Source organism: Dipodomys spectabilis, unplaced genomic scaffold, assembly GCF_019054845.1.
Source record: "Dipodomys spectabilis isolate Male_0828 unplaced genomic scaffold, ASM1905484v1 ptg000069l, whole genome shotgun sequence".
Lineage (NCBI taxonomy): Eukaryota > Metazoa > Chordata > Mammalia > Rodentia > Heteromyidae > Dipodomys > Dipodomys spectabilis.
The window spans coordinates 22,848,750-22,874,896 of record NW_024870746.1 but is presented as its reverse complement, the minus strand read 5'-3'; the positions used below and the strand labels follow the sequence as shown (position 1 = coordinate 22,874,896).

At 39.7% G+C, this 26,147-nt stretch overlaps 1 protein-coding gene across 3 annotated transcripts; it reads left to right on the top strand.

Annotated features, from left to right (window-relative positions):
* The first annotated feature begins 1,543 nt into the window (after positions 1-1,543).
* Positions 1,544-22,700, top strand: Cd46 (CD46 molecule). 3 transcript variants are annotated; one of them, XM_042681315.1, is made up of 11 exons: positions 1,544-1,769; positions 5,397-5,585; positions 5,960-6,062; positions 6,669-6,757; positions 7,920-8,117; positions 11,628-11,810; positions 14,941-14,988; positions 17,829-17,870; positions 20,828-20,863; positions 21,751-21,774; positions 22,357-22,700. In XM_042681315.1, exons 1-11 carry the CDS (start codon positions 1,622-1,624, stop codon positions 22,632-22,634), a joined length of 1,338 nt encoding a protein of 445 aa, XP_042537249.1. In that variant the 5' UTR covers positions 1,544-1,621; the 3' UTR covers positions 22,635-22,700. The 3 variants fall into 3 exon arrangements, 2 of the variants coding, with proteins under 2 accessions (XP_042537249.1, XP_042537250.1); XM_042681316.1 differs by having other exon boundaries at positions 21,714-21,774; positions 22,357-22,590; XR_006147683.1 differs by lacking the exons at positions 14,941-14,988; positions 21,751-21,774; positions 22,357-22,700 and adding an exon at positions 12,241-12,442 and having other exon boundaries at positions 20,828-20,845.
* Positions 22,701-26,147: the final 3,447 nt, after the last annotated feature.

Genomic DNA, 26,147 nt, shown 5'->3' with positions numbered 1-26,147 from the left:
GGAATTTTTAAGTTGACTTTTTTTTTGGGGGGGGGGGGGGTCGGTTGTGGGCCTGAATTTGGGGCCTAGGCGCTGTCCCTCAGCTCTTCAGCTCAAGGTGAGCACTCTATCACTGAGCTACCTTCCCAGCCCTTAAGTTGACTTTTAAAGAACTAAAAATTAAATGCTCAAGAACTGGCTTTTTCACACAAAACAAACACCTCTGTATTCTTTTCCATAATGTAGAGGGGCAATTGAGTGAGCAATTGATAGATACTACTGAGACCTGTGACTTTAATTACTATGAAACCATGATAGTTTTTCTTTCTATTAATGACCATGGAAAATACTATATATACTATGAATAAAATCCTATACTTCCCAACTTAAAATGTATTATTAAACAATTCTATTAACCTCTAGTTACAATTTTTACAACTGAAAGGCAGAAGCTGGAATTCTAACTGCAGTTATTGCTAGAACTTCTTAGTTATTTCTAGTGCCCTGTCCCTTAGCTTTTTCACTCAAGGCTGGCACTCTGCCACTTGAGACATAGCTCTTCTTCCAGCTTTTTGGTGGTTTTGGGGGTCGGGGATTTCTTGCCCACGCTCACTTCAAACTGTGATCATCAGCCTCTTGAGTAGGATTACAGCCTTGAGCCACCAACGCAGGACAGTTTTGCTTCATTTCCCAACATTTGATTTCTCCTGAAAAGAATCCACCCTCCCAACTTCACCCAACAAATTCATACCCCCTCCCAGATCCTGCCACCCGTTTGTCTATCTTTCATACATGTGTGTTCATCTTCAGTAACATCAAGTAGTTCAAGAGCAAGGGTTCCATAGAGTCCCAGTATGTAATGTTTGGTGATGCTTAATCGTTTCTCTCCCTGAGGGTGTCTCAAGGGAGGAGGAAGAGGAGGAACACATGACCTTAGGGGTTGGGGTGCAGTGGTGAAACCTGAGATTCTGACAGCTGTGGGGGGGAGAGAACGCCAGGAGGGGGCCCAGCAGCAGACACTGGGGCAAGAAAAATGTCAGGCAAAGTACTAACCTTTCCTAATGCCTAATTCCAAGGCCCAGATAATCCAGCAGAGCCGCCTGGAGGGCTCCCAAGGGGTCCCGAGTCTAAGATGACCCGCTGCTGAAACTCAGGGCTTATCTATTTTTAGCTCGCCCTGTTTTATTTTCCAAGCCAGAGTTCCAGGAAATGATGACAAAGACCAGCTGTTTACAATCCACCCTTCCCGGGGCCTGAACGGCAGCCCTGCTTGTCAATGCCCGCAAGCCACTGCGGAGCCTAGGAGGCTGTAGAGGGAGCGTCGCCACAGCTCTTGCAGGCCTGGGGTGTGTGGGAGGTGGGATGGGGGGTGACCCGCCAGCGGAACCCCCGCAGCCCCTGTCTGGGCCAGGCGCTGCCCTTCCCCCGCCCGCCGGGTGCTGCGCCGAGGCCCCGCCTTGCTCCCCTCTGATTGGCTCAGCCTGCAGTCCCTTCTGTCCCGGGGCGCGGGCGCCGGCCACGCCCACCTGTGCAGCCCAGCACACTTTGTGAGTTTGGAGGATTGTTGCGTGTGCCCACGGGGGCTCAAAAGTGGCTCCCCTACCCGGCGGGCGCTCAGTTATCCCCGTCCATCTCCGGAGAGATGACGGGGTCCGCGGTGCGGGGCACGGGGCCTGCCAGCTGCGGCGCCACCCCGGGGGCTCTCCGGCGGCGCGTCCTCGGAAGGGTCTGGGTGGCGGTGGCCCTCCTGCTGTCCCTGCTCTCGGGTGGAGGCCTCTGCGAGCAGCCAGGTTCGGCGGCGGGGCGGGGCCCTTCCTTCCCCGGGGTGGAGGGACACACGCCGCCCGGGCCGGGGCTCGCCTGCGGGGTGGTGCGGAGCGCGGTTCCCAGCGCGCGCGCGTCGGGGAGCGCGATGGGGCGCAGGGGAGGGGCGGGCCGGGGAGCGGGTGGGTGGGGAGGGCGCTCACCCCAGCTGCGGCCCCACTGACAGCTTGTGGGTGTTTCCCCGGATTGTGCCCCCAACCGGATGGGGTGCCCGCCCCTCAGCCCCAGGCGGGCGAGCGCTGCTTGGAGCGCTTTGGTGCGCGGAGGTACTGCGGGGGGCGTGGGGGGGGGCGTAGAGAGTGTTTCCCCTTGGGTTCCCTGGGCAGAAGGGCGGGGTGCCTTGGGGGAGGAGAGGGGTACACATGGAAATGGTCACCATGGATGCCTCCAGGGCTTGGAGCTTCTCAGATCGTGTTATAGACTGTCCTGAGTTTGGGTGGGGTGCCTGGATCAAAGGAGGGGGGAGGGAGACACCTGCTGGGTGGGCAGGAGTTCGGAAGGACAGGTTTGCCTGGCTTGTGCTAGGGTTATCTATCCCTAAGTAGGCTCTGCGCCTGGATTTAGTGGAATGGGAAGGGGCCACTTTGTAAGCCTTAAAACAAACAAACAAACAACTTAGTGGGATCTACTTGTTTCGTGAGATAGAATCGATCTTGGTTAACAAGTATCTATTTGCTTGATTGCTTTCTTTGTTGTTGGAGTTTTGTTTTGTTTCCATCCAGAGAGTTATCGTCCCTTTTCAGACCAGTCCACACAATAGGTAGAGTCATAGTTGAAAGGAGCAACCTAAAAGCCCCAGTAGTGAGAAATTAGTATCCTAAGAAACCATAAATATCAATATGGCATAGACCCATCCCACTAAATTGATGTTGTAATTCACTGAATGGGACTTATAGTGTGTGTGTGTGTGTGTGTGTGTGTGTGTGTGTGTGTGTGTGTGTGTGTGTGTGTGTGCTAGTCCTGGAACTTGAACTCAATGCCTGGACACTGTCCCTTAGCTTTTTTGCCCAATGCTGGCACTCTACCACTTAAGCCACAGCTTCACATCCAGCTTTTTATTGGTGAATTGGAGATAAGAGTCTCACAGACTTTTCTGCCTGGGTTGGCTTCCAACCACAAACCTCCTATCTCACAGCCTCCTGAGTAACTAGGATAATAGGAGTGAGCCACCAGAACCTATCAGGCACAAAGACTACATATACTGTACACTGCTATAAAACCTACCACACCAAAGAAAATCATTTTTATATCTCATTCTTGTTTTCTCATGTGTTTTGTTTCTATGTCCAGGTTATATCTAGGACACTGTTACATACCTGGTATATGGCTGCCCCTACCCCCCAACCCTTAGAACATACATCTTCTGACTCTATGTTCTCATTGGTTCTGTCTAATCTACCAACTCTGACTTTCTCTGACCATCCTGTGTCTAGGAGACACATTCACTCTTCTAAAACTATCTTTTCTCTTCTTCACCATGAGCACACAGAGGTCTACCTGTCAGATACAACACAGACAGGGACACTGACATACTTGCGGTCCTAAATATCCAGAGTGTGCTTTGTTTTTGTGTTTTGTTTGGTTTTGAGCCAGTACTGAACAAGTACAAGGCTTGAACTCAAGGCCTCACATTCTTGCTTGGCTTTTTTTGCTCAAAGCTGGCACTCTACCACTTGAGTCATAACTCTTCTTAAGGCTTTTTTAAAGAGTTTCAGACTTTCTTGCCCAGGCTGACTATGAACTAGGATGTCAGAGTGTTACGTTGTTGTTGTTTATAATCTCAATATCAGTACTCTCATGTAACTTTTTAGCAGAAAGTTAAATATCCTATCTGGCCAGGGCTTAGAGAAGGAGAAGACAGTCCTCTTGTGTCCAGGCAGAAAGCTCTTTGAAGAGCCATGGTTAGAATAGTCTTTCTCTGGTGCTGAGGCAGGGAGAGTTGACTGAGCCAGCTCTCCAGGGAGGGCTGCTAGTACTCTGGTCTGGTTTCTTCCTGATTCCTCAAGGATGCATTTGACATGGAGTGGAGGAGGGAGAGGACGGCAATTGTGATAAGACAAACAAAAGGCATTTAGAAAAATGTTTAGGGTAGATGTCAAAATATAAGCTTAAGACGATGAGCAAACACTATGAAAGGTCTTTGATGTGGAGGGAAATAAAGAGGAATGGAGTGCTACAATGTGGATGGTAATAAATGAAACATGAAGAGGAAAAACAAGGCTAAATTGAAACGTAAAAATCAGCATAGTTTTGAAACCTAGGAAAAGCCAAATGAAAATGTGCTATATTAGGCAATAGGTAGGTAAAATATTTCATTTTTGGAGCAACTCAACTCTTGTGAATATTTCTTCCTTTCAGCTGCGTGATAATGCATATATGAGAATTTTTTTAATTGTGTAACGTTAACTCAGGATTTTATACTCGCCAGTGCTTGAGCCTTTTTTGCTTGGGTTGTTTTTGAGATAGTGTCTCACTTTTTGCTGACAGTCAGCCTGGGCTAAGATCCTCTTATCTACTCTTGCTACCACAGCTGGCATAATAGGTGTGTGAAACCACACCCCGCTATTCTATAGAGATGGAGGTACCACCAACTTTTTACCTAGGTTGGCCTTAAACCACAGTCTTCCCAATCTCAGGCTCTCTTATAGCTGGGATTGCAGGTATGCACCACTGTGCCTGGCTTAAAATTTTTGTTTCTGCATTATTTTAATTTTTTTAAAATATTATTTTTTAACCACACTTATTAAAAACTTAGTGTTAATACATCCACAAATAAGGCAGACTTCCTTGTATGTAGATTTGTCACCTGTCACTAGAGACTCAGGACAGACAGGGAGACTTAGAAGGCAGCTGGTTGTCACTGGCAACAAAGTCATTGAAAAGGAACCTGTAGAATGAAGAGGTCCTTGAACAGATCTACTAGGGACATCTCAGATCTGCTCAGAGAACCAGATGACAAGCAGATGACCAAGGTGGTGCAGATCTGCTCAGAGAACCAGATGACAAGCAGATGACCAAGGTGGTGTGTAACAGGAAGACAAGGACATGGAGAGGGAGCTACAGTCGATAGGCATCAGAACACCTCTGGGTGTCCTATAGAGGAAAAGGAACCTCCAGAGAAGGAGACTGGTATTCTGAATTTAACAGAAGGAGGCTATTGAATAGCTTCCAGAGCAGTGAGTAGGAATGAGGAATAAAACTGTCAGGGTTGGCTTTGAATGGTGATCCTCAGATCTCAGCATCCTAAGAAGATAGGATTATAGGCACGAGCCACCTTCACCCAGCCTGTAATGCATATTTTCTCAGACCCAAAATGTTGATAGTTTCTTATTGAACAGCAGTTCAGTTTATTCTGAAATAAAACAAGAAGTGATTTTTACATGACGGTATATTTATACTATAATCCAGAAGTTTTTTTTATTTGTTTTTGCTAATATTACCACTTGCGTGAAAATAGAGCGCAATCATTTACAATCTTGTCAAAGGCCTTCATTCTTTTCTTTTTTTGTGGTCTAACTTACCTGCTGCCTAATAGTCCCTGATTGGTGAAAATAGTAGGCATATCCTTTATGTTTTTGTCCCCTTGTCCCTAGATACCTGTGAACCACCACCACCTTTTGAAGCGATGGAGCCTGTTCATAAACTTAAACCTTTTTACAGCGTTGGGGAACAAGTGCTATACAAGTGTAAAAGAGGGTACTCGATTGTGCTTCTGTTATCCATGACTACCACCTGTGACAAGAATCTGACATGGACACCGGTTAGAGATATTGTTTGTGGTAGTAAGTAAACACAACATATTACTGTTACTTCCTTTTGCTTGTTCTAGGATGCTTTCACTCAGAATCTCAGGCTATATATGCCACGAGAGCAATCATGATTTTCTCACATTAAGCGAGATTTGAGATTCCTGTGGGTTTTGTTTTGTTGCATATTTTTGTGGAGTTCTGTTTTGTTTTGTTTTTAATCAGGCTTTGAGAAACTTCTAGGGATTTTTTTTTTGGCCATTGCTTGCCTGAGTGATTGTACATCTTACATTTGTCCTCATAAATACAAAGAAAACAATACATCATAAAATGTAATAAAATGCAATATAGATTTTTTTTTTTGCTTTAAATGTATGTGTTTAAAATTCCACCATTTTGCTTTCTGTTAGGAGATCTTTGTAACACTCTCCAAAATCCTGCATTTGGCTGGGTATACTATCCCACTGGGTCTTGGGCATGGGGTAATAAGGCGCACTTTGCTTGCCAGGAGGGGTAAGTTGTTCCTTTGGAAAAATAAGGTAACTATCTTGCTGTTTCTCTGTGTTTCCCTTAAACATTCATGTAAAACTTGTTTGTTTTTTTCTTCTGTGACAAGTTGTACTTCTAGCTAAACAACCTTTGCTGCTTTTTGGAGACAGGATGAAAGTATAACTAAAGAAGTTACACTTTCCTTTCATTTTTTTTAAGACCTAAGTTAAAAGAGTACTTGCTATATCAAGTAACAAGCCAACTTGCTATACCCAACTGCACCACTACTAATTGTAACTCTGAATAAAAATAGGTAAGGGTTTCACAGCTACTCCAGCAAAACCTAAAGCATTAAGAATGCTAAGTGCATTCTACTACCAATAGAATTGAAGTTGTGCTCACAGGTCCACATTTATGAGCAACAGCAATACTGTAATTCCTGAACACTGTTTATTCACGTAGACTAAAAGCTCCTTATTTGATTAAAAATCACAGTTTAATAACACACTTCCAGTATGTGCTGCTTAAGAAGCCTCTCCCTCAAACCACTGCCTCTAAAAATTGCCTGCCTTATTATGTGCAGCCGGTTCATTGCTGAAAAAAATAGTAACCTTTTCTTGGCTCATTTAGATATTACTTAATTGGTCAAGAAATTCTACACTGTGTGCTTAATAAAGATGCTGAGGCCGTTTGGACCGGAACTCCCCCACAATGTGAAAGTAAGTCTTGTGTATGTGTGTGTGTGTGTGTGTGTGTGTGTGTACATGTGCACATGTGCTAGAATTTTAAAGTAATTACTAACTCATTTTTAAGGATAATGAATTCAAATGGATGTAACATACATTTAACTAGTTAGTTAGTTAGTTAGTTAGTTATTATGCCAGTATTTGGGCTTCAACTCAGAGCCTCGCAATCTCACTTAGCTTTTTTGCTCAGGGCTGCCACGCTACCACTTGAGCCACCTCTCCACTTTCATTTCTTGCTGGTTAATTGGAGATTATGGTCTCACAGACCTATCCATGCTGACGCTGAACCGGGATTTTAAGATTTCAGTTTCCGGTCTGGGAAGGTGGCTCAGTGGTAGAGCGCTTGCCTTGCATGCATGAGGCCCTGGGTTTGATTCCTCAGCACCACATAAGCAGAAAAAAAAAAGCCAGAAGTGGCGCTGTGGCTCAAGTGGTAGAGTGCTAGCCTTGAGCTGAAGAGCTGAGGGACAGCGCCCAGGCTCAGAGTTCAGGCCCACAACCTGACCCCCCCCCCAAAAAAAAAATCTCAGTTTCCCAAGTAGCTAGGATTAGAGGCATAAGCTGCTAGCACTCAGCCTATCTGTATCCTATTTTGAAGGAAAAGTTTTTGTTTAAGATGAGTTTTTAATGAAAAGACATCTGCAGTTGGTCTACTGTATTATCAGGGTTTATAGCCTCTACCAAAAATTTCAGTATTGTGAAGATGGTGGCAATAAAAGATATCTGTTAGTATGATTATGAAATACCCATTTAGAGAAGGTAGAAATTATAAAAAAGTATTTTGCACTTAGCACTCAGTTTTCTTTTTAGTTGCAAAAATTAATTTCTCTTCAATTTTCCACTTCTCTTATGATGACGAGGGTAAGGCAGAGCATGGCCTTGCAAATAAATATAGACATTTTATTCCTTAAGAAAATAAACTGTTGTTTTCTGAACATTCATTTCTACATGAATGGTTTGGATCTGGGATATCAGAAACCCCCTAATAAATACTGAGTTCACAACTAGCTTATAGAAAATCTATAATGATGAACTTCCTTATAGCAGTTTAGAACTTTGCTAACGTTATCTTTCATTTCTTACCTTGCTTTTTTCATGCCTTTCCTGTCTCTGCCCCCCCAACTTTTTTTTAAAGAGATCCTTTGTACACCACCTCCAAAAATTAAAAATGGAACACACACTTTTACTGATATAGAGGTATTTAACTTCCGCGAAGCTGTCACTTACAGCTGCGATCAGATCCCCGGACCAGATCAGCTTTCACTTGTTGGCCAGAAAATTCTGTATTGTGCAGGCAATGGAGTTTGGAGCAGTGATCCTCCTGAGTGCAAAGGTAACAGAGACTTTTCCCTTCTCTACCTGTGCTTCCTGTGGAAGCATTCTGTAGAGTTTTACCTACACATAAACAAAATGGGCATTTGAGCTTCCTGCTTTTGTACAACAGTTATCTGATTTAATTTCATAGTCATAATTTCATAGTCATAATTTCAAGTTCAAGCAAAACATAATTGTACCTACGTATATGTGCCTTATCCCTTACCATAATATGGTTTGGCATATCACCTTATGTGTTTAGAACTACTATGGATGTACATGAGTTAGGGTGCTTTTATTTGAAAGAACAAGCTCAAGACACACTGGCTTAAAAAATAGGATAATGGCTTGCAGAGGTTTTGCAACAGTTAATGGTAGAGCAGATTGTACTGACCCTCTTACTTGACAAGAATAAGAAGCCCTGGACAAAATTTTTTTAAAAGTCTTTAGATTTTGAAGGTTGACTAATGACGAACAGCATGGAGACACTTTCAATCTGCCCCTTGAAAAAGAGCCACCATTGCATCCTACCAAAATAAACAAATAAATACTACTTTCAGAGACATATGGAAGCTCTCTAAGGTAGGAGAGTGTCTAGGCAAGAAGGTAATTTTTAATAAATATCAAAAAATCAAGCCAGGCACCAGTGGCTCATACCTATAATCCTAGATACTCAGGAGGCTTGAGATCTAAGGATTGGGGTTTGAAGCTAGGCCAGGCAGGAAAGTCCATATGACTTTTATCTCCAATTAACCACCAGAAAACTGGAAATGGTACTGTTGGCTGAAAGTGGCAGAGAACACTAGCCTTGAGCAAGAAGAGCTGTCAAAAAAAACAAAACTGAAATCTTACACTCTCAGGAAGTAAAGTAGAGTAACACAAACACCAAAGGAATGCCCAAATAATTGAAAATTACGCAAGATGCTTCTGCTTTTTACCTGATGCTTTCATTCATTTGCTAGTGCTTTACCAACTGAGTCATGCCTCCAACTTCACAAGATGCTTCTAAATCACCATTGATTAAAAAAAAAAAGAAATTGGAATTAGTATGTGATTAGAATTGAGTAAAGACCAAAACACAACATATGAAAATATCCAAATTTGTGGGAGCAGCTAAAGCATTGCTTAGAGAGAAATGTGTGAAATGCTTGTGTTAGGGAAAAAAAGTCAGCAATCAAATGACCTATGCGTCTACCTCAAAACATTAAAAAAGAGCAAATTAAGCCTAAAACAAGCAAATGGAAGGAAATGATAAAAAAAGAATTTACACGCAGAGAAATCAGTGAAGCAAACAGCTTAATCTTAGAGAAAATGGATAAAGTATAAGTCCATAGCCAGACTGACCAAAAATAAAGACACAAATTATCAAGAGTGAAAACAAGAGCCAGGTACCTGTTTCTCACCTATAATCCTACCTACTCAAGAGGCTGAGATCTGAGGATCACAGTTCAAAGCCAGCCTGAGCAGTAAGACTCTTACCTCCATTAATCACCTCCCCCACCCCCGCAAAAAAGTAATGAAAATGAAGATACCATTAAATAGCATTCTGACATCTAAAAGATGATGAGATTACAATACACTTTTTCTTTCTTTTTCAGTAGTACAAGGGTATTCAGGGCCTTGTACTTGCTAGTCAAATTACCACTGGCATTTGAACTCAAGCCCTACATTTACTAGATAGGTACTCTATATGCCTCTGGTACAAAACTTACCTACTTCTTGGAGGACATAAAGTATCTATTAAAGAAATACAATTTGGGGGCTGGGAAGGTGGCTCAGTGGTAATGCGCTTGCCTTGTATGCCTGAGGCCCTGGATTAGATTCCTCAGCACCACATGAGCAAAAAGAAAAAAAAAAAAGCCGGAAGTGGTGCTGTGGCTCAAGTGGTAGAGCACTAGCCTTGAGCTGAAGAGCTGAGGGACAGCGCCCAGGCCCAGAGTTCAGGCCCCATGACCGGACCCAAAAAAAAAAAAGAAAAAAATACAATTTGTAGTTAATAGCCTTCCCATATAGAGAACCATAGGCCTAGACAGTGTATAGTTTCATTAAGTAATTCTAGCAAACATTAAAGGAATCAATGATTCTACACAAGCTTTTCAAGAAAATGCAAGAAAAAGAAATTCTCCTCAAATCATTTTATAAGGACAGCATTGTCTTGATACTAAAAACTGGAGAAAAATCTTGCAAGAAAATATTTAAAAAGTTATCTTTGGTCTGTTTATTTTGTGCCAGCACTGGGGCTTGAACTCAGAGCCTTATGCCCTGGCTTGGCTTTTTTGCTCAGGGCTAGTACTCTACCACTTGAGCCACAGCTCCACTTTTGACTTTATGCTGGTTAATTGCAGGAAAGAGTCTCACAGACATTTCTGCCTGGGCTCACTTCAAACAGGATCCTCATTGGTACAGCTGAACACAGCAAATGAACTGAGACAGGCCTGTAGAAATCCAACATGATTTGAGAAGAAAACTTTAAGAAACAGTCTTACAGACCTACTTATGAGGGAGAGTCAGCTAGTCAACGGTGTATGTAATTGGAAGCATTATTTTGAGTAAATGTTAGCCAAAAGTTATCCAAATTTAATTCCAAAAAAACTGCAAACAATCACTTCAGATCTAGGAAATTCGGTGACTTTGAGGCAAAGTGAATAAATTATTAAACTTTGCCTCTATCCTCAGCGGTTCAGTAGTATTAGTTTGATAAAACTACCAACAGATTAAGAAAAAAAAAATTGCCAGTAAGAGTCCAACAACAACAAAACCAGATTACCCCAAAAAAGCTAGAAGACATTGGTGTGGATTAAGATAGTCAAAAGAGAACTTAAAAATACTTATCTGGAGTGCATCAAGGAGAAATCTAAAATGGAAGGTGGTACAGCTGGAAACTATATTCAGATAAACCAAATCTGAGGTAATCTGTCACTGGCCAATCCTTCATTGTGAGAATTTCTTGTGTACTAGTATGGGGTCTAAGCATTGGTGGTTAACTTTTATTTGGGACCTTTTATGCTTGTGTATTCATTTGGAACATAAAATGTGTCTCATCATCTCTAGGTTTCATTCAGACACAAGATTTAGAACACTCTAACTCCACTGCTCTGGAATATCCCAGTCTGTGTGTGTTATTTCTGCCCAAGAAACAACACGCCTATGTGTCATTGTGTGACTAGCTAGCTTCTTTTCAGGTTTTAAAGTTTTGAGTGTCACCTTCTCCAAGAAGTCTTCATTACCTTTTTGAAAAAGCAGCATATTGCTGCTTTTAAAGACCCCTATCGTTCATCAGTTTTCCAAAGTTGCGGTAGAACTTGACTTGAATTTGTCTTACAGTGGGACCTTTCTCAAACAAGGAATAAATTATAAGATTCTGTTCCTTAAAGGGTAAGATGGATCATTAGGTTTTTCTGAATCTCTTAGCTAGAATGAAAATGCATTTGAATATGTAAAACACATACACACACACAGTATCTTGCATTCCATTTCTTGTCTCTTCATTCCTACTGGAAATGAATACTTTGGTTTCTTTTCTTTTCAGTGGTCAAATGTCCATTTCCGGTACTTGTAAATGGAGAAATTACCTCAGGATTGGCAAAAAATTTTTCCTACCAGGCAGCCATTACAATTGAGTGCAAAGAAGGTTTTTACCGAAATGGCACTGACAAATTTGTCTGTAACGGAAACAGTGCTTGGGATCCCCCGATATCACCCTGCCTTAAAGGTACAAATGTGCTCTGTTTTTCCTTCTTGCTTAATGGTTTAGGTTTTATTTCTTGAATATCTCAATATAAACTCCATGTTATATTTATTTCTATGTTGTAAACATAAATTTTAGGTCTGCCATTATATTCTCATGGAATTCTGCTGTTACAGTTTGAGTTTTAGAATTTTTATTTGTGTTGTTTAGCTCACTGGTGTGTCTCTGAGTTTCACTTGTTCAGTATTATTATGCATAGACTATGAATGGCAGGAAGTTTTCAGAGTTGATCAAAGCATAATATTTCTAACGAAATAGACATCAATCTAATATGATTAGATTAATAATTAGATCTCTAATTAAATAGATATTCCTATCTAATTACATCCAGAATGAAAGGCATGACTTGTGTAAGCAAACTGCTTCATCTAAATACCATTGTCTTGTTTTCCAGGGTGGCCTTCTCCCAGTCCCAAACTTCCAACTTGGATTTACGGAGGTTTAATCACTTCCTGATTATATTTTCCCAAGAATATTTCAAATTTCTGGTGAAAATACCGAAAACTTCCAAGAGTTTGACCCAATATATATTGTTCACTTTTTTAACAGGGTCAGTCCCAACCCTGTACCAAACCTAACCACCACCACTGTCTCAGGTTGAGTACTTTCCTGCTCATACTTTTCAAAAATCCTTTAAATTCCTGGTGATTTCGTGTAATATCCTATATATTCCATGTAGAATCTAATTCATTCGTCATTTTTTTGGTAGTAAGAGGAAGAAGACTATGTTTACAGCCACCTTATTGGTTATCTATAGGGAAGAAGACTATGTTTACAGCCATCTTATTGGTTATCTGGAAGAAGACTATGTTTACAGCCACCTTATTGGTTATCTATAGGGAAGAAGACTATGTTTACAGCCATCTTATTGGTTATCTATAGTAATTCTGATATCTTATTTGCATAGTCCACATACTTGGCTGTGCACATTCCTTGGGAACACTGTGTAAATTTAAAATGTGTCTAACACCTATATAAAATGACTTAGTATCTTTTTTTATTAGGTTTAAGACTTGTAAGATATGTTGAAAGCACTTAGCAGGTTAGGAAGCTTATATAGGAAGCTCTCTAAAGTATATCACTACTTAATATTCATGAAGAGGAAAGATCATGATTTCTGTTTGTAAATGTGTTTTGTGTCACCAACTTTGCTCTTTTACGTGTGTGTGTGTGTGTGTGTAAGTGATCTGTTGACACCCTCGTTGGTTGCCTTTCTAGTGGAAAGCTGTGCTTCCCTGCCAGTTCTTTATATATAACTGGGAGACCTCTGCCATTGCCAAAACGTGGCTATATTTTTACTTCTTCCTCACTTCCCTTCCTCACCTAAAAAAATTATTCTTTCTTTGTCTTTTACTAGGCAGTTTTATTAGGCAGTAGAAACTAGATTTTGTATTAACTGAAGGGCACAGATAAGCCTTATCTACTGAAATAGGATGGCTTCTTCAAGGAACCAGTCATCAGCTGCTGTACTCAAGACTGCATCAAGGCCGTCTTGATGTAGAGAAAGGAACTGTTGTCTGGATTCGGGGCTGTTATTTCTTGGTTTCTTAGAAGCAAGAGATGGCAGGAATGGTGAAAAGGGTATTCACTAGGGTAGAGTAGTTTGGAAATGCCTAATTCAGCTATTGTTTCTATGGGCTTCAGTGTCCCTTTGGTTTAATAAGGATGTTTTAGCTGAAAACAAATTACAGGTCCTAATTTGGTCAAATATTTCCTATTCTCCTTATATAAATATTAGGGCTTACATTATTTATTCTTTTTTAAATGAAATTTTTTTATTGTGAAAATACTGTACAGAGGGGTTACAATTACATGGGCAAGATAATGAGTACATTTCTTATCAAGCATTTGTAGCCTCCTCCTCTGTTTCCCTTTCCCATTCCCCCCTCCCCCCCACATACATTATTTACTCTTAATACATAAAAGTAAGGTTTAAGCTTCAGGCCTTGTGCTTTCTAAGCAAGCATTCTCTCAGATGAGCCACTCTGTAGCCTATTTTTTTTTATTTACTTATTTAGCTTCAGCTCATTTTTCAGACAGAATTTTGCTCTTTGCCCTAAGCTAGCCTTGGACCAAGATCTTCCTACCTCCAATTATAGGCATGCACCCATATATCTGGCCACTGCTTAATATTTTAAAGGGTGGGCAGGAATTACAAGGGAACTTCTTTGCCTGCCTCAGCCAAGCATCGTGAGGCAGAGGGAGAGATTTTTGGAGGGCTGATGTGAGCAAAAGTAAGATGGCATTTGAAATGTATACGCATTGGTCCGTTTGTATCTGCTTATATACTCCAAGAGAGTATACCTAATGTGGTATACTAAGTTTGTCGATAGGCTCTTTTGAAAGAATTGACAATCAGTATTTCATAAAGGATTTGCAAAACAATGATTTAGCTTAGGGTTTGATAGAGACAACTAATTGTGGAGGGAAAAAAACATCCAAATTTCTGACAAAAGGTTGTCAGTAATTTTTTATCCAGTGGGAAAGAATATATATCACAAGTATGAACAACATAGATCTGTGTTAAGGTTGATCTAAGTGTGCTAATATGAAAAATGACCAAGAAATGCTAACTGGAAATAATTCAGCTGTTAATGGTGTAGTGTGTAACTGCTGGCTTTCTTACAAAGAAACATATGTTTACCCCTAACACATTATTTTTTTGGATTTATTAGTAGTTAACTTCTAGTCTTTCTAATATAAAATGTAGGGTTTTAGCGACCATTTTTTTTTTTTTTTGGGGGGGGGTCCAGTCATGGGGCCTGAACTCAGGGCCTGGGCGCTGTCCCTCAGCTCTTCAGCTCAAGGCTAGCGCTCTACCACTTGAGCCACAGCGCCACTTCCAGCTTTTTTCTTTTTGCTTATGTGGTACTGAGGAATCGAACCCAGGGCCTCATGCATGCAAGGCAAGCAGTCTACCACTGAGCCATCTTCCCAGCCCCTAGTGACCATTCTTGTGTGTGCCAGATATACTCAGAAGTAGAATCCCTATGACCAGAAAGTACAGCTATTTTTACTTGGATAAGCCATCCTTTCTGTAATCTTATATTGATAAGGGATACGAAGTGATAAGCCTTCAAATTTGTTTTTCCAGGTCCTAGACCTACTCATCCCAGGAAGCCTGCAGTGTATGAATATCCAGGTTTGGTCATTCTTTATCTTGCTGATAAAAGAACTCCATAAATGATAGATGAATAATGATAGTCTATTTTCTTCTTTTCATTTCTTTAGGTGTTTTCTTTTTGTCACAGGGCTTGAACTCAGGGCCAGGGTGCTGTCCCTGAGCTCTTTGAGCCACAGTGCCACTTCCGGTTTTCTGGTGGTTCATTGGAGATAAGAGGTCCATGAATTTTCCTGCCTGGGCTGGCTTTGAACTGCTATCCTCAGATCTCAACCTCCTGAATAGCTAGGATTACAGGCGTGAGCCACCAGAGCCGGTTTCTTTAATTTTTAATAAGATTAAATGATATTTTTAATCTACAGTTTTTAAATGCCTTTTTTTTGGAGACAATTTCACAACATTACCGGTACTATTTTCAAACTCTGGGCTACAGTCATCCTTCACTACAAGTATATACCACTGTACCCATTTATCTATGTATATTCAATTACTTACTCATATCTAACATATATATTAGAGAATCATATACTCATTATGTATATTCATATCTGTTGCCTATTTTTCTATCTACTAGGTATTTTAAAATATTTTTATTGATTTATGAGAACTTTCGTAAACTAAAGCTCTTCTAGTATAAAATGAACATTGTTTTGCATTTGTCAGTTTATTATTATATTTTATTATATTCAGTGGTAAAAAGGGGTTACCATTATGAGTACAGTGCATCTTTGATGAACTTGTCAGTTTTAAGTGTTTTATACTATTTAGGATATACTTTTTTATCTTTCCTAAGAGCAATATGCAAACATTTTTGTAAAATTTCAAATATTACAAAAATGTAGAGGAAAAAGAAAACTTTCTAGTCCATTAACTAAATTAATTACTATCAATAGCTTAAGGTTTCTATTTCTGTACATTAGAACACTTTTATTATGCATAGGTTGTACATGTAGTTTGGCTTTTTATTTTTCCTTTTTATTTTTATTTTTTTATTTTTGGTGTATATATTAGTACTGTGGCTTGAACTTAAGATCCGAGTGCTGCTCTTCAGTTTTCTCATCCAAGGCTAGCACACTACCTACATGAGCCACACCTCCACTTCCAGCTTTTTTGGTAGTTAATTGGAGATAAAAGCTTCACAGAGCTGGGCGCTGGTGGCTCACGCCTGTAATCCTAGCTACTCAGGAGGCTGAGATAGGAGGATTGCAGTTCTAAGCCAGCCTGGCAGGAAAGTCTGTAAGACTCTTATCTCCAACAAAACACTCAGAAAAACCAGAAGTGGTGATGTGGCTCAAGAGGTAGCACACTAGCCTTGAGCTGAAGAGCTGAGGGACAACACCCAGGCCCAGAGTTCAAGCCCCATGACCACCCCACCCCCACAGACTTTTCTGCCCAGGCTGACTTTGAATTGAGATCCTTCTATCTCAGCCTCCTAAGTAGCTAGGATTACAGGCATGACTCTGGCACCCAGCTGTTTTCTTTTTGTTTCCCACTTTAACAATACAATTAAGTGGCACTGTTAACTGACATGATGGTGAGACCATCACACTCTGTATTTCAAGAACTTCATCTCTGCTTGAAACTTCACCTCCTAAACAACTGTCTTCTCTTTCTCTGTCCCTTCCTCTCTCTCTCTAGCCTACTATTATTCTATCTCTATAACTTTGCCTATTTTAGGTACTTCATGTAAGTTAATTCATATATTTGTCACTTTCTGTCTTATTTCACTTAACATGATGTTCTTAAGGTCTTGTATCATTGAAACTTCACCTCCTAAACAACTGTCTATTCCTTTCTCTTACTGAAGAATATATGTATGTATGCACCAATTAATACATGCTGTCCATCTTAATCAGTTTTTCATTGCCGTGACAAAATAAAAAAAGGAAGAAAGGTTTATTTTGACCTATGGTTTCAGAAGTTTCAGTCCATAATTAGCTGACTCCACTGTCATGGGGCTGAAATGGGGAGGGAAACCATCATGATGGCAGTTGCTTGTGCAGAAGAGGCTGTTCATCTCATGGTGGCCAGAAAGAAGTGGAAAGGAGGAGGAGGAGAGGGTAAAGGGGAGGGAAGAAGTATGAATAGACAGACAGGAATAATATACATACACACTTCAAAGACATAATCATGGTTCTCAACTAAGCCCAGCTTCCTAAAATTGTGACTCACTCCATCAATGAATTAATCCACTGACTAAGCCAGCACCCTCAAGATCCAATCACCTCTCAAAGTTTGGAGCTATTATGTGGGGACCAAGACTTCAACACCTGAGGCCTTTTGGGTATGAATTCACATCCACACCACAACGTCTTTCCATGTGTTTATCAGCAGTGTTCTGTCCTTGTGTCTGCACTAGTCTTTTGCCTCCTGAGCTAAGTTTGTTCCTAGAATTTTATTCTTCACTATATTTAATGTCTTAAGAGTATGACTTCAGCTGAAGGTATTTACATGAAGCCTTTATTGGTTGAAGTTTTTCTTCCATTCTAGATTCACAACTGAAGCATTTATCTAGCTGCTTTTTATCTTTCAGTTGCAATTAGTATCATATCGAGTTCAAAGACTGATTTTGAGAATATACTAAAAAGAAATTCGCTAGGCTTATACAGTACTAGCATGGGGAAACCTTAGTGGACAGGAAGAAGGAAGCCCATAATCTTGAATACGAGTTTATTGAATTTATGATGCTACTTTAAATGAGAAACATTAATACAAGTTTAAAAAGAGAGTGAAACTTTAAGGTTTTTTATACCAAAGTCAGAAATCAACCATGAATTTAAAGGATTTTAAAGGCTTTATTTTTTGGTTTTCTTTTTGAAATTTTTTTTTTACTAAACCAATATTTCTTCTTTTTTTTCTAGGATATCCTGAGCCGAAACAAGGACTCTTTGACCAAGAACTAGGTTCTTATTTTGGTTGCTTATAACCCTGCATTTTGAGACCTTATTTATATTTTACATGGAAATATTTTATCTTCCAAGTATCCTAAAGTATCAGTAGTTAAGAAAGAAACCACATGTCATAAATCATTAGTGATGACTGACATTTATGGTTACTTTGTGCAGATACCAGGACAAATATAAATAATAGTGTGTGTAGGAAATCTAGGTAAGGATAACTGGTTAACTGGAAATGGAGTCTCATGGACTTTTCTGCTCAGGCTGGCTTTAAACCATGGTCCTCCAGATCTTAGCATCCTGAGTAGCCAAGCATGAGTCACCAGAACCTGGCTAGTGGTATTATTTATAGGTTAAAATACATAAAATGCAGCTTGCTTTCCACAGGATAGTGTTATTTTGTTAAGAAAATCTGCATATATTGGGCTGGGAAGGTGGCTCAGTGGTAGAGCGCTTGCCTTGCATGCAAGAGGCCCTGGGTTCTATTCCTCAGCACCACATAAGCCGGAAGTGGAGCTGTGGCTCAAGTGGTAGAGCGTTAGCCTTGAGCTGAAGAGCTGAGGGACAGCGCCCAGGCCCAGAGTTCAGGCTCACGACCGTACTCAAAAAGAAAAAAAATAAAATCTGCATATAAATTTGTTTTCTATTTATATATTTTTGTACAGGAACCTTAAAGTTCTATAAATTGACTTATATTTCATTTGGGAAAAGTTGGCTTCATGTACCTTTATGTAGGCTTACACAGTTCACACATTATATATTAAATATATATTTCCCTTTAAGGGAAATAAAAAGATTTCCTAGTGAGTAAAAGAAGATATAAACCTATTTCTTTTCATTGACTTAGACTAGCTTCATAAAAGTTAACTGTTTTTAAAAACTTACTTCAGCTTATTTTTTTCTTAGTATTTTCTGGTATTCATTAGAGATTTGTTCCATAACCCACACCCCAGGTATCCAAAAATCTGTGGATGGTCTCAAGTTCCTTTTATGAAATGGTCTATATAGTATTTTCATATAATATGGAAATGCCTTCCCTAAGTCAGCTCTAGAGTGTACTTAATATATAATAATACAGTGCAAATGCTGTCTATATGGTTGTTATATTTATTTAGGGACTAACAAGAAAACACGTTTAGTACTGATAAGTTTTCTACCCCCCAAATATTTTTGATTTGCAATTGGTGGAATCCATGGATTCAGCACCATCCAGATGGCTGACTGCACAGCTGGAAACTTAAATCCTGATAAACCCACCACAAACTGATGACTCACCCCTGTAATCCTAGCTACTCAGAGGCTGAGATCTGAGTATCACAGTTCAAAGCTATCCTGGGTAGGAAAGTCTGTGAGACCCTTATCTCTAATTAACCAGCAAACTTCAGGAAATGGAAGTGTGACTCAAGTGGTAACTGCTCTGGCCCTGAGTTCAAGCCCCAGTACTGGAGTGCATGCACATACACACACACGTGCACTCATACTCACACACACACACACACACACACACACACACACACATTATATATATAGATAGATACTCACACACAAATATTTTATATATATGTATGTATATATATACATATAAAATATATACATATATATAAGATTTCCAAAGGTGAAATCCCTTTGACACCTAACCCCTATGAAGCAGTATAGCTTAGCCACACCGGGCAGAGTTCCTGGTTTTGGATCACTGGAAACCATGGCTCTCTGCCACTGCTGGGCATCTTGAGACCATATCTTATTGCTAACCCAGGAAAAATACAAACTCAGAGCTCAGAATACAGTTTCTACTGAATATGCATCACTGGCACACCACTGTAAAGTCAGAAAAATCTTAAAAGTCAAACCATCTCAAGTTGAGGACTGTCTATGTTTTAACTTCAAATTCTGTGGTCAGACTACCATTATGCCAGTAATTCCAATGCTTTCATAGACTGTTGAACATCTGTGTATGAAATGAGAGCAAAGGTAAGCATAACACTTGCCATATGGACTAACAGCAATCCAGTAAATATAGTGGTAGCTTACAAGCAGAGATACTACTAACAGATGCACTTGTAAAAGTTTAGCTTCTGTAGAATTATTTAGTGTCCTCTGGATAGCCAAACTTGCACATTCAGATTTCTCTGCATGTGTTTGTTATTCCTGTGCCCTGGTGTCTCCTGGGCAGCTAGGGCATGTCTCTATTTGGGGGTGTGTCTACAAAGATGGAAGGAAGATAAGAAAAGGGGTTAATGTTAAGATTAAGTATTAATTGTGAAGGCTATAAATAGCATCTATATGATCAGTTAATAAAACATGTATGACTTATTCTACATATCCACTTATAAGGAAACACAGAAAATTTTAATTTCTTATAATCATTAAAATAAATAATAACCAAAGCTGGGCGTCTGTGGCTCACACCTATAATACCAGCTATTGAGGAAGATGAGATCTGAAGATCACAATTCAAAGCCAGCCCAGGCAGAAAAGCTCATGAGACTTTTATCTCCAATTAAATAGCCAAAGGTGGAAGTAGTGGTGTGGCTCAAATGGTAGAGCACCCACCTTGAGTAAAAAGCTAAGCAGGAGTACAAGGCAGAGTTCAAGTTTCATTCTGTCACACACATACAAATCCAAACAGGTAACTGAACTGAACTAACTATAAGAGAAATATATTTTTAAATGACTGTCCTCAAAATTAGTAATAATTCTAATTGTTCTATGATAAGCTTTACTATACAATTTAGGGTAACTACAGAACAAAGACCTGAAAACTGAAAGTCACAAATCTTACCCTTAACTGTGGAAACTGGCTTAGGATTTCATGACCAGACCTGGGATATATTAGGAATCATGTTAAAATTAGAGAAACTTTAGTATTTAGATAATTTCAGCTAAGTACTTTAACCCCCATCTAGAGACCCCATCTAGAGACCAAGGTATGTTCACCATCTTCTGTTCTTATTCTTTCTTAGATGCATGGATCATTGCTCTGATTATTCTTATTTTCAGTAAGTATCCCCAATTTAACATTGCTTAAGTCAAAATAATACTCTAAAGTTCATTTTAAGAAGTTTTTCAGTTTTGGTAGTTTTTATTGAAACTTAAGATTAAGTAAACCATCTTAATAAAACCCTAATCTTTTATATATGATATATTCTCATTGGTAATTTTATATTATGTAATATGTGTTCAATTATATTTACTACACAGTTTAGTGTATATAACATATACTATTATGTATATATGTACACATACATATACAAACAAATAACATATGCCTTCTTAAGTTATAATAGTACACTATTTCTGTCAAATGTGATGTGTGTGTGTGTGTGTGTGTGTGTGTGTGTGTGTGTGTGTGTGTGTGTGTGTGTGTGTGTGTGTGTGTGTGTGTGTGTGTGTGTGTGTGTGTGTGTGTGTGTGTGTGCCAGTACTGGGGCTTGAACTCAAGCTGGGAACTACCCTTTTGTTTTTTGCTCAATGCTGGTGCTCTGCTGCAGATCTACCTGTACCGGCCTTTTTTTTTGGTGGCTACTTGGAGAAAAGAGTTTCATAGACTTTGCTGCCCAGGCTGACTTTAAACTTCAACCTTAAAATCTCAACCTCCTAGTAACCACTGACACCTGGCTCTAAACGTACTTTCGATACTTTTCTAAGTTAAGCTATGATTCCTCTCTGCCTTGTCATGGGACTGTGTGATGCCAAGGAGTTAGATAATGAAGAAACCAAATAGACGATAAATGTGTGTAAATAAAATACCCTTTCCCCACCAGCATTTGTTTCTTCTGCTTAAATTTAGTCCTGGTAATGAGGTTTCAGACTCACAGTTTTTTTTCTTTCTTTCCTGGTGTCTTGCAGTTGTTTCAATTGCTATCATTTGTCTCTGCCTATACAGGATTCTTGGCCCCAGAAAGAAAGGGTAAGTGAAAGCATTTCTTCTCATTTATTAGGCCTTCATATTCTCAGCATGCTTTCTCCAGCTTTCTGTTTGTTCTCTGTATTGTACCATCCTTCTCCCCCTTACTGGGGGTTGAACCCAGGGCCTCATGCTTGCTATACTCCCAACAGAAGTCACTGTTTTTAAATTATGCATTCACGTGACATACAAAATGTTTTTGTTTTTGTTTTTTTTGCTAAAAGTATTTTTATCTACTTTCAACATCATGGCAATATAGGGAACCTATGTATTTCTTCAGCAGGTAACTGTAAGAAAAGGTTTCTTGTGAGAGTGGAAGTTTAAGTTCCTAGGTGAACCACAGGCCATTACAAGCCCCTTCCTACCCTAGATAGACCACTTCCTAAAGGGGAACCAATGGCCAAAATAGACACACTGACAGTTGTAGTCACTGGAGTATCTATGATGAAAATTTCCATTTATCTGTATCAGTTAGCTATGTATCAGATGTCTCAGATAATCCATTTAATTTCAGTTAGTTACTTCCATTAACGGGGATTAAGAACAGCACTATTTGATTTCTGTTATGTTCTCCTCATTTTCTAGATCGAAGCAAAGTAAAAGCGGTACTATTGCCCAGGAAGCTAAAAGTTCCAGGATTCTCAATAAACAGTCAAGTCAAAAACTCGCCACTCTCAAGTGATATATATAGAAACATCACTTTGAAGAGTTCAAAGATTTTAAGAGCTAATGCGCAGGGTGCGGTGATGAAGACAAAATGTATTTTCCATCAAATCAGATTGTCTTTGGAAACTCATTTATACAAGATTATAAAATGTACGGAGCTACTTCTGTCTTTCTTATGGGCAGCTGAAATAGGGTAGCAGCCATGAACATTCTTGAGGTGCTGTTAAAACTTAGTACACACATGGGTTTTTTTTTTTTTTTTATTCCGGTCGTGGGGCCTGAACTCTGGGCCTTGGCACTGTCCCTCAGCTCTTCAGCTTAAGGCTAGCCCTCTACCACTTGAGCCACAGTGCCACTTCCGGCTTTTTTCTTTTTGCTTATGTGGTGCTGAGGAATCAAACCCAGGGCCTCATGCATGCAAGGCAAGGGCTCTACCACTGAGCCACCTTCCCAGCCCACACATGGGTTTAGTATAAACTGGCATAGTAATGGTTTGGGAACACAACTGCCTTTCTACAGCCTTCTTTTCAAAGCACAAAAACAGATGGATAAGATCTTACTTTTGGTTGGGATTTAGCTTAGTGGATGAGTACTTGCCTGGCAAGTGCAAGACTAAAAATATGACCATTGGTCTGAATCAGCTTCTACCTAGCCAATCCTATCATCCTTTGTAGCCGGGCCTGGCAATTGTTTAACTCTCATCTTGCAAGTCCATGTGATCCCAAACTACAGATGTTTTTATTTCCTTGTGATGGTTTTCTCCTGATTTTGTTTGTGCTAGATAAATCGGCCCTGGGTAGGTGAGAGTTAAGAAATTAATGATAATTGCTGATACCATTCATAGTTTGTATTATCTGAGGCAATATGTTATCATGGATTTCTCCATTCATGCTATTTCTTGTTTCAGATCACAGAATCCTGCCAGACTGATTTTTGTCAGTGTTTCAAGCTGTCTGTGCTGAAGGCAACATTTCATCAAGCAGAGAGAGCTTGAAATTTGCAATCAGCTCAGACAGTTTTCAAGAACACAGAGCAAAACAGTCAAATTAACATTGAGCCGGGTTTTCTAGTTGGCTCTCCAATGTTGTAAGCATACAGCAAACCTTTCTAAAACATTGAAAAAAAATACTGTTCATAGTTTAGAAAGCATATGATATAATGAAATCAGAACTGTCCCAGGAATTTGGAAGGGCACGTAAATAAATGTATCTTCCCTCAAGTTGAAATAAAGTGCCATAAAACCACACTGGATGCCAGTGCAGAAAGACAGGATTCATCTGAAAATGCCGAAGACAGGATGGCATGGATTTAATATATATTCCCTCAAAAATCAAAGGTACTTTAAAGTCTAGACCCATTTCTCCTTTCACAGTGTTATTCAATGAATTTTTTCTAAGATTTGCTATGTGCAAAAATTGAATTTCTTTGAACAGAAATTATGTATTCATCAGCTAGATGACATATGACTTCAGAGTTAAGTTCTTGTACAAATTCATTTGTCAGGTCCCTCAATGAGAATCACAACATGGTACTTTATGAGCCTAAGGCTTATGTTTCCTTCCATTCCTTCCTGTCATTGATTTTTATCTCATGTACTCAACTGTCTGGCTTCTTTTTGATGCAATATCGCTATTTACTACTTATTATTTAGCTCTTTCTCTTCCTCCAGCACTTACCTAACAGAGGAGAGCTACAGAGAAGTAAACTTTGCTTCTCTCTAAGAAGAAGAGAGGAGAGAAAGATTTGCTTTTATCATGAAAAGGTCTATTAGCTTTCTGTTTTGTTTCTTTGCAACAATGGCTTTGTTCTGGAAAATATTCTGTGGGTTTTAGATCTCAGTACCTGAGCTAAAATATGTCGGCAGTGAGGATCAAAGAGGGAACTCAAAAGATCCCTCCCGTTCCCCTTGCTAACTTACTGATGTTTTCTTCTATCATTCCTTTGTAAAATGTAACGTGTACTGACAGGTATTGGCTTGGATGGAGGCTTAACTAGTTCTGTTCCCTCCATCCTTGCATCTGGTTGCTTCTGCTTCTAGAGCAGCTACAAATCCGAACCTAACTGTGCTTTTGATCCCAGAGGGGAGCAATGAGCACAACCAGTTCATCTCAAGAACACAGAGAAGGAAAACATGCTTTCAGAGAAACCAAAACTGCTTTAATTTGGTGAATATAGCCAAATCCAACTTGACAAGTTGTTTCTCTGTATTAGAGTGTATAGTCTAATATACATTATATGTTTTTTAACATACTATAATACATATTATTTTAGTATATTTACTATAATTATATAATCATAATTTATATTAATATGTAGTATATACATTATATGTATACTGTGTAATATATATTTATAGTTTAGTATAGTTATATATTCTGACTTAATTATGTAATCTATCCTTTATTATATAGTTATATAATACATAGTATAATTTTTCAATATTGAACAGTTGAGGCTTGCATCTCCTCAAGTGAAACCCTCATCATTCTGTTTTCCAACTGAGACAAATTAAGAGTTCCTTTCTTTGTGCTAGAATATACATCTACATGGCTGGGAAGAGGGAACTAGGCCTCCTGCTTTTTTTTATTTATTTTTTATTTTTATTTTTTGGTCCAGTTGTGGGGCCTGACCTCTGGGCCTGGGCGCTGTCCCTCAGCTCTTCAGCTCCAGGCTAGCACTCTACCACTTGAGCCACAGCGCCACTTCCAGCTTTTTTTTTTTCTGCTAATGTGGTGCTGAAGAATCGAACCCAGGGCCTCATGCATGCAAGACAGGCGCTCTACCATTGAGCCAACTTCCCAGCCCAGCCCTCTGCTTTTTTATGATTAAAAAAACTACCTTGTAGTCAAGGGTATTGATTGGCTTAGGCACTGGTGGCTCCTGCCTGTAATCCTAGTTACTTAGAAGGCTGAGATCTGAGGATCAGTTTGAAGCCATTCTAGGCAGAGAAGTCCCTATGACTCTCATCTCCAATTAACCAGCAGAAAACCTTACTTGGAGGGGACTCAAGTGGTATAGCACCAGACTTGAGCAGGCAAGCCTAGCTCGAAGTATGAAGCCTTTGAGTTCAATACGAGGGGGTGAGGGTTGGGACAGGTGGAGAGGGGAAGAATAAATAACATTATTACGCCTGTTTCTTCCCTAGAAAAGTTCAAATTACATATGCAACTAGCATTTTATTTCATGGGACAGAATTACACTGAAACAGGTTTTATGAAGACATGCACGGTAAGAATGCATAACATAAACTTGAACTTCAAATATCTGATCCTGACCAGGAGGCGTATGTGCAGCCTTCCTGTGCTTGAGCTCCTCTTGGGGGCACTGCATTTTCTATTTCAAATCAGAGCTGCACATTCAAATTTGTAATATTAGGGAAAGACATGTTTCTCTCAGGTCTTTCCCACTGACTGACAAAACACTAAAACAAGTCAATCCTTTCAGAGGAAATTAAAAATATAGGAGAAGAGGGCTTTTAGAGACACATTGAGACACTTGAAATTAATTTTTCAAGGCTCATTTGTTGGCTAGTTTAAACACTGAGAATATTATCAAGTCTCTTTCTGCAATTGTCCCCTTCACGCTAGGGGAAATCTATGCTCGGTGGCAGACCAGTTGTCTGGCATGCATAAGGGTCTGGGGTTTAAATCCACAGTGCTTTGAGGAAGAGACCAGGTCTGTTTTTCTGGAATTTAATTCTTGAATTTTAT

Bases quoted from the DNA above. Each gene is read 5' to 3' on its own strand.
- Cd46 (XM_042681315.1), top strand. From the start codon at position 1,622: ATGACGGGGTCCGCGGTGCGGGGCACGGGGCCTGCCAGCTGCGGCGCC. The intron at 6,063-6,668 runs GTAAGTTGTTCC...TGGCTCATTTAG, and splicing joins CACTTTGCTTGCCAGGAGGG to ATATTACTTAATTGGTCAAG. The intron at 17,871-20,827 runs GTTCTTATTTTG...ATTCTTTCTTAG, and splicing joins ACTCTTTGACCAAGAACTAG to ATGCATGGATCATTGCTCTG.